The sequence below is a fragment of the Manacus vitellinus genome, unplaced genomic scaffold (assembly GCF_001715985.3).
Source record: "Manacus vitellinus isolate BGI_N305 unplaced genomic scaffold, ASM171598v3 scaffold_21_pilon, whole genome shotgun sequence".
In the NCBI taxonomy this organism is placed as follows: domain Eukaryota; kingdom Metazoa; phylum Chordata; class Aves; order Passeriformes; family Pipridae; genus Manacus; species Manacus vitellinus.
This window is the reverse complement of record NW_021939546.1, coordinates 13,612,222-13,620,680: the sequence shown is the minus strand read 5'-3', so window position 1 is coordinate 13,620,680 and position 8,459 is coordinate 13,612,222. Positions and strand designations below refer to the sequence as shown.

At 61.4% G+C, this 8,459-nt stretch overlaps 1 protein-coding gene across 1 annotated transcript in view; it reads right to left on the bottom strand.

Annotated features, from left to right (window-relative positions):
- Positions 1-8,459, bottom strand: part of SLC6A9 (solute carrier family 6 member 9) — a 16,236-nt gene that overhangs the window by 2,792 nt on the left and 4,985 nt on the right. The window contains 12 exon segments of the mRNA XM_029959768.1: positions 168-365; positions 557-657; positions 909-1,008; positions 1,318-1,452; positions 1,541-1,778; positions 1,858-1,961; positions 2,041-2,175; positions 2,506-2,583; positions 2,585-2,639; positions 2,719-2,971; positions 4,044-4,175; positions 4,324-4,480. Coding sequence (XP_029815628.1) covers positions 168-365; positions 557-657; positions 909-1,008; positions 1,318-1,452; positions 1,541-1,778; positions 1,858-1,961; positions 2,041-2,175; positions 2,506-2,583; positions 2,585-2,639; positions 2,719-2,971; positions 4,044-4,175; positions 4,324-4,480 — 1,686 coding nt within the window.

Sequence of the window (8,459 nt, the reverse complement as noted above, 5' to 3'; positions counted from 1 at the left end):
GCACCCACCATGCTCCCCCTTGCCCCCAGCCTGCACCAACATGCCAGCAGCTTCCAGGGGTGCCCAGAGATGTGGTGCCCCATGGCTGCTGCCTGCACACTGCCACTGCTGACAGCGGCAGTGGGGTGAGGGACAGCCTTGCAGGCTGCCCCAGGTGGGACACAGACAAGGGAGTCTAGCCCCTGGCCACCCACCTCAAGCAGTGTGTCCCCCTCAGAACGGCACACTTTGTAGATGGCGTAGATGGGGATGCAGATGACGGAAGAGAGCGCCATGAGGAAGCCGATGCTGATGGCCCAGGTGGGGTAGACATACTCGTTGTAGGAGATGGGCCGGTACTGGATCACTGTGAAGATCAGGATGAACTGGGAAGGGATAGGCAGGATCAGCTAGTGGGGAGAAGCCAGCCTGCTCTGCGCCCCCACAACTGTTCTATTCTGCCCCATCCCTGCTTTCCCGCAGCCCAGCACCCTCCTCCCCAGGGAGTGGGTCAAGTCCCAGTGAGCTCCTTGCCCCCTCCTCCCATGGCCCTGTGCCCCATGGTTGTGATGCTCACAAATATGATGGCAGGTGAGATGAAGCGCCAGCAGATCTGGAAGAAGATTGGGGGAGGAAAGCCCAGCATCATCTCAATGTCCTTGAAGTAGTTGCGGTGCCCTGGGGAGGCAAGTGGCTGTGAGCCCAGGTGGGACCCTGAGCACCCTCACACCCCACCCACCACCAGCTCCAGATCCCTAGTGGTGGGACCCCAAGAGGGCCCCTCAGGTCACACCTCCCCAGACTGGCCAACAGCCTCACCAGTTAGCACACAGCAAACTGCTGACTGGCTATAAGTCAGCGCACCCCCTTCCCCACTGGCTGACTGGGTCAGCCCCGCTGGCTGATCAGCTGTAGGCAGTTGCACCTACCGTAGATGTACATGATGGCCACGCACATGATGCAGGAGATGATAACCAGGGAGAAGCTGGCAGCATAGTTGTCCATCAGCAGGAGCCAGTAGATGCCCGCCTGTAAGACACCACCCATTGGCACAGCTGCCCCAGCAGTACCACTGCTGTCAGTAAAGCAATGGCACAGCCATGCTGTGCTTGGGCCAGCAACACACAGCCCAAATACCACCACCACCACAGCTGTCATGGCAACGTCTGATGCCAGGGTCAGCATGGCAACACTTCAGTCTGGGTACCAGCACTGGTGTTGGCACAGCAAGACAAGGCGCTGGCTGTCACCACCACCAGGGCGGCAACAATGTGGGTGTGACTGATGAAGGTGGCCATGGCAATGGCACCCCATCACCACAGTCCCATGGTCACCTACCTGCGTGGTGAGCGGGACGCCCAGCAGGAAGCCCGCCACAGCTACTCCCAGTGTCACAAAGGTCTTCCTGCGGATGATCCACTCGTTGCCCACCTCATCCACGATGGCCGTAACCAGCGTCTCCAGCAGACAGAACTGTGCATGGGGTGGAGGGGGCAGCATGTCACCACCTTGGCCCCACCATGCCATCCCATCCGAACATGCTGGCCCCACCAGGACCTACCTGTGTGCCCAGCCCCAGGAGGATGAGCATGAAGAAGAAGAGGATGGACCACAGTGGCGAGATGGGGAGCAAGGTGAGGGCTTCAGGGTAGGCGACGAAGGCCAGGCCAGGGCCATGGTCGGCCACCTTGGAGACATCCACGCCCAGGTGGTTGGCCATGAAGCCCAGGATGGAGAAGATGACGAAGCCAGCATAGACGCTGGTGGCGCAGTTGGTGATGCTGATGATGATGCTGTCCCTGTGGGAAGAGGAGTCAGGGCCAGCAGCAGATGTGAGGGGCAGTGGCAGGGCTGGGGGTGCTGTGGTTGGGTGCTCACCGGTAGCAGTTGTTGTGGAACTTGTTGTAGGAGGCCATGGTGATGAGCCCGCCCCAGGCACAGCCCAGCGAGTAGAAGATCTGTGAGGCCGCGTCACCCCACACCTGTAGCAGTGGGATGGTCAGTGCTGTGCCTCCAGCCCCGCTCTGCCCGGCCCACTCACCACCCCTCGTCCCTGCTCACCTTGGCATTGAGGATCTTGTCCCACTGGGGCGTCAGGTAGTACATGATGCCAGTGATGGCCCCCTCCAGCGTGATGCCGCGCACGAAGAGGATGGTGAGCACCACGTAGGGGAAGGTGGCCGTGAAGTACACCACCTGTGGGGCGGCACCTCAGTGGGGCGGGGACAGGTAGTGGGTGTGGCCTGGGCAAGGGTGTGGCTATGGACTGGGGGAGGGGTTATGGTCCAGAGCATGGAGTGATGGACCAGGAAGAGAGAATATGGTCCAGGGAAGGGGCTATGGTCAGGGAGGTGGGCCATGGCTACATGGGAGGAGCTGTGCCTAGATGGGGTGGGGCCATGTCCACAATGGGAGGTTCATTCCCAATAAGGGAAGGGCTATGCCTAGGGAGGGCACGGCCATCTACACAGGAGGCATGTCCACACCCAGGGAGCAGGGCTCCCAGGAGAGGGAACCCGCAGGTACCTTTCCCGAGGACTTGACACCCTTGATGAGGCAGAGGAAGACCACGACCCAGGAGACGCCGAGGCAGCCCAGGAGGGGCCAGCCGCACCTCGCCCAGGTTCCCTATGTCATCCGACAGCTGCAGCACATACCTCCTATATGTGGACGGGACAGCAGCGTCAGTGGGGCCCCACCATCACCAGCTCCCCCGTCCCCCATCCCACTCCCTGGTACCTCCAGTACTCCTCACTGGGGCTGGTGCGCTTCTGGGTGCTGTTGAGGAGATGGGTGAGGTTGAGGGCGGCGTGGCTGGAGATGTTCCCGTCCAGCACCCCCGCGCAGTCGGGCGTGTTCCAGGGGTTGCTGCAGTATGTCCAGGGCAGCACGCGCGTCATGGACACAAAGAAGTAGTAGAAGGCAATACAGATCACCACGTTGTAGTAGATCCCGATGTACGTGGACACCACCATCATCCCGTAGCCCACGCCTGGGAACAGCACCGGGGAGGGGTGAGCGGCATGGTGCAGCGGCACGGCACGGGCATGGCACGCAGCAGGGGCTTGTGGCATGGGAGGGGTGGGCAGCATGTGGTGCTGTCAGCAGCCTTGCAGCCACGCTGTGGCTTGGCCCCTGGCTGTGTCACAGGGGTAAGGAGCAACGTGCGTGGGATTCTCTACCTCCAAACAAGCCCCGCAGTGGTGAGGGTCCCCTGGCAATGCACACGGGCTGCAGGCAAACCCTTGGGGTCTGCAGCCCTACAGAACCACTGGTTGGGGGTCACTCCTGGTGACAGGGACTTTAGGGCTGCAGCTATCTGGTGGCATGTGAGAGAGGCCACACAAACACAGGGAAGTGCACCCCAGGCTGAGCACACCACAATGCAGAGCACACAGGAGAATGTGCGTGGGCTGCTTGTACTCAGACATGACATGCGGGCACATCACCCGGCAGGCAGCCTGCAGGCATGTGCCAGGGGAGCTGGCAGCATGGGAGCACACCAGTATGCCAGGAGATGCACCTGGAGCAGGGTCTAGACATAGCAGGGCAAACACGTGGGCACAGCGCAACCACTGCCTATGGTCCAGGGAGAGGACTGCAGAAGCATGCCCACAGCTGGACATGCCACAGGCACCCCCAGCTTGTTCAGGGGACCTGGGTGGCCTCTGCAAGAGTGACATGCTGGGGACACGTGTGGCATATGCAGGGATGTGTGTGTAATGCCTGCGGTGGATGCCAGCGCAGGGCTGGGGTATGCGCAGGAGACGCGTTGCGTGTGCAGGGGCACGTGTAATGCGTGCAGGGGACGCCAGGCGGGCTGTGTGTGCAGGGCAGCGTGGCCAGGGCATGTGCGCAGGGGATCCGTGCACCGCAGACAGGGATCCGTGTGCAAGGCACGCGTGTGCGGGGCTGTGTGAGCCACAGGTGCCTGCACGGGGCCAGGTGCTGTGCCGGAGGTGTGCGTGCACCCCGCGGTGTGTGGGGGTCACACCAGGTGCCAGGCGCTGTGACAGCAGGCATCCCATGCTGGCATGTGCCTATAGGGACGGGCGGCTCCTTACCTTTGAACATGGGGCTGACCCTCCAGACGCCGAGGCAGCCCTGGCTGGCAAACTGCCCAAAGGAGAGCTCCATGAAGAAGAGGGGGATGCCGCAGAACACCAGCATGATGAAGTAGGGGAACATGAAGGCACCTGGAAGGCAGGAACCAGAGGATGAGCGAGCAATGACCCCATGTGCTCCCCATGCACCACACCACCCCAACAAGTATCATGTAGGGCTGGGGCCACATCCCCACACCTGCCCAGAGGGACCCCACTCCCCTGTCCCCCTGACACCCACCTCCCCCATTGCGGTAGCAGAGGTACGGGAAGCGCCAGACGTTGCCTAGGCCCACGGCGTAGCCCACGCTGGTCAGCACAAACTCGATCTGGTTACCCCAGTTGCCACGCTTTACGCTCTTGTCCTGCTTGCCCCGCTCCCCGGGCACGGCGCCATTCTGTGGAGAGATGCCATCATGGGGTGTGTCAACTGGGGACCCCCCCACCAGCTCCATCGGAGGGGTGACAGCCACCAAGCAGGGCTGGGTGGTCCCCAGCATCCTTCTCCATCCCACCCACACGCCGGCCCCCCGCTGCCCGCCACGCACAGGCAGTGCCAAGGAGGGGGAGGGCAGCGGTGGTGGCCCCCCTCCTGCCCCCCCGCGATGAATGGCTCTGCCCGGAGCCCGGCTGCAGCGAAGGAAGAGTCTGCAACTCATACAAAGCAGGTTCGGGCGCCTGAGCACAAAGGGCCCTCTGTTCTCATGCCCCCCCTCCCTGCGCCCAGCGAGAGAGGTCCTGCTGGGTGGCCACTGCCCACAGCTGGGGCAGGAATTGCGGGACCCCTGGCGTGAATCAGAAGCCCCCCCTCGATGGGAAGTGAGGTGCAGTGACTAGAGCAGGCAGGGGGCCAGGTGCCTTCTCAGAAAAGGCACCCTGCAGGGTCCTGCCACCAGCTCAGCACCCAGCAAGGTGCAGCACCCATGCTCGGGGCAGCTCACAGGGCATCCCATGCAGGTGGGTCCCCTGTGTGGACAGCCCCAGTGCCCAGCTGTCCTTCACTGCAGGGGACAGGGGAGGGCAGAAGGGGGCAAGAAAGGGCTCTTTGTGCAGCCTGCTGCACAATGTGAGCTCACACCAAGAAGGACAACAACAACCAGGATGAGCACCCGTCACCCCTGGCAGGGATGGCACCCATCACCCCTTGGCTGTGCCCCAGCACAGCCCTGGACTCGTAATAATGTCCTGCCTGCACGCTGTGGAGCTCTGGCAGGTTGGGCTGAGGGCAGATGGCATTTTGGGGTACAGGGGTGCCCCAAGCCCTCCCTTCCCCACCTGAAGCCAGGTGATGGGTGCATGGGGTGAGGGTGCTGGTTGCCACTCCACAGCCCCACAGAACCCACAACCCTAAAGGAGCAGTACAAGGTGCTGGCAGCCCTAAGAGCACGTTGGAGCTCCACAGTGCCAGTTTTGTCACCACAGACACCCCCGCGCCCATGCCCACTCGCGCTGCTCCCCCTCTTGCCTCCCGCTCCGTGTGCCCCCCACGATGGCTGCCAGTGAGTGGGGCCACAAATGGGAGCCGTCACTTTGTATCTGCTCACGCCGGCGGGGTGCAGGCAGCAGGCGCGGTGCACCTAACCGTATCATTTGATTAGGGCGGCGCAGCCGGGACGTGATGCCCAGCGACTCCGGCACCGCGCTGCCAAACAAAGCCATCTGCTGCGAGCGGGGACAGCACACGCGTCGCGGGCGGCGGGGGGCTGCAGGGGCGCGGGGCCGGCGGAGAGGGGAGATGGGGGGACCGTGGGCACTTTGGGAAGGGCTACAGGGGCGATACGCTGTCGTGCCCGGCCGGAGAATGGGAGTGCCCACGCCTGACTCCATGAAGCAAAAGGTCCGTCAGAAACGAGCTCACAGCAGCTCCAGGTCCCGGGGGAGCCCCCTCTCAGGGGAAGTCCTTGCTGTGGGGTGCTGTGCAGGAGCAGGGCTAAGGGGTCTCCAAGGCGGGGGGGACAGGACACTGGCACTGTCCCTGTGCCAGGGCACACTGCCCACTCGAGCAGACTGATCTGATTGGGAAGCCTCTGATTAAGCTGCTCACACTAACGAGGCTCCTAATGAGCAGCACAGCCAGCAGGAGGGGGGGCAATGCTCCAGCTTGCCTGACAAAGGGTCTGGTGGGGGGATCACATACACTGCATAGTCCTGGCTCAGCCTGGAGCCCTGGTGCCCAAAGGGGACCTCATCCCTGTCCCAAGCCACCACTCTGCTCAGGTGACCCTGGCACAGCTTCACCCCCATGCCCGATGGGGCATCCCAACTTGGAGCTGTCTGGCATCAGTGCAATGAAACAGCCAGGCCTCTGCTGCTCCCCCCTCCTTTCCTGCAGCACTGGGCTTTGGTGCACTTGTCCCCAATAAGGGGGCAGCCACACGTGTGTCCATGCATGCACAAGCAAGCACACGTGCGCAAACACTTGCATGCTCACCCATCGGCTTGCTACCACCCCCCCTCCCCAAATCTAGGAAGGTCACCCTGTCCTTTACACTCATTAACCACCCTACCAACCCCACATGGTAAAAGAAGGGGGGGGACAGAGAGAACCCAGACATCTGGGAAGATGAAACTCCCCCTTCTCCCAGCTGTGGGAAAGGGACAGAGCTGGGAAGCAAAGTGAGAGCTGCCACCCAGCAACTATGCAGTCCCTGGGGGGGCCAGGTCCTGCTCCCAGGCCCCAAATTTTCCATGCATGTAATCCCATGCAGCTCTAAAAGATGCCTGGCTTGGGTGGTAACATCAATGGGGAGGAAAGGTGCCCTAGGCACCCCAAATGTCCCCAAAAAGGGAACATCCAAAACGTCCCAAAAGGGGAGTGCCCAGGGCATCCTTCCTCCCTTACCCAGGGAACCCACTGTACACCATAGACAAAACTTCCCCAGCCCAGCAAGGCAGGCATCATCCATCACCCTGCCTGGCACCAAAGCCTTTCTCATGCTAAGGAGCATTGCCTCACACAATGACAGCTTGGCTGGGGTGCCCGGATGCCCCCCACTTCCCTCAGGGGCCCTGATTTATGGCTGGGAAGCTTGTGGTGGTGGCAGAATCTATGCTGGAAGGGGATGTCCTCACTGGAGGCATCTCCAGCATGATCCCCCTCCTCTTTCTTCCCCCATTCAAAATGCCCACACCAGGGTATTTCAGCCCAGCAGAGACACTCTGTGGGGTATGAGCCTTATCCAGCCCCCCCCGAATCAGTGAGGGATAGTCAATTCTTCCACCCAACCTCCTACTGGGGTGTCAGGTCTGCTCCTGCAATGCCAGCACAGGGTACCAGCCATCCCCTGATGTCATTGGTCACTGCCATGGCGATGGCAGCAAAGTCATGACTGGGTTAGGCAGGGTTTGCTGGAAGATCGAAATAGATGCTAATTAAATCATTTGCCACAATAGTGGCTCTTTCAGGGCAACAAAGTGGGGTGCAGTATGCCTGGGGCAGATGAATCCCAGCCTGAGGTGGGGGTCCCCAGGGGTGGAGGGATGGAGTCACTCAGAGAGGGGGTGTCCTGAGTGCCCTTGCTGGCTGTCCACTGATCCTGGGTGCTGGGGGCCCTATAATCAGTCCCTGTACTCCCTTGTCCCTGGCACATGGGGTAATGAATCCACAAGTGTCAGCCCTGCATCAGAAGTTGCTGTGCCCTGCCAGCCTTCCCATCCTGGTTCTGCCAGCCCCACCGGCACATCCTAACTCTCCCTGCTCTCTCTCTTTGGTGCCCAGTCCCATGTTTGCCTCTGCCCCAGCATAGCAGAGGCATGTTGTCAGGGAAAAGGCATCCGGCATGGCCTGGGCAGTGGCAGCATCGTCCATGGGTGCACAGGCAAGGGGACACTCCCAGGGTTGGGGTGATGCAGTGACAAGGGGGATGTCCAAATCCCAGGACCTCTCAGCAGTGTTATACAGCCCTCACCACCTCTCAATGCAGGAGGCTGCCCAGCCCCAGTGACAGCCCCGAGTGTGCTCTGCCAGCCACCCACAGCAGCACCAGTGCTGCCCCGAGATGCCACGGGGAACCAGGGCAAGCTTTGGCATTGCTCACTGATGCCCATGAAAGATAAGAGGATGGGGAGGGGAGAAGGAGGATCTTTGCTATGCTCTGCCCCTGCACCCTCAACCCAAGTGCTGTACACCTCTTGCAAAATCAGTAGGTTCCAGAGTCAACAAACACACAACTGTCAGACAATCTCCTCTTGCACCCAGCACACACGAGGCCACGGAGGGGTTTGGTGCCATGCTGTGCCCTCCCTCCTCTGGAGCACCCCATGTCCCTGGCTGTAGGGTTTGGGGGTACCTCTCCAGCATGCCATGGCACAAATCTGCAGCTGTGGCTCAGCACTGCACAGCCATCACAGCCAGAATAAAGGGTCTCGGAGAGCCAC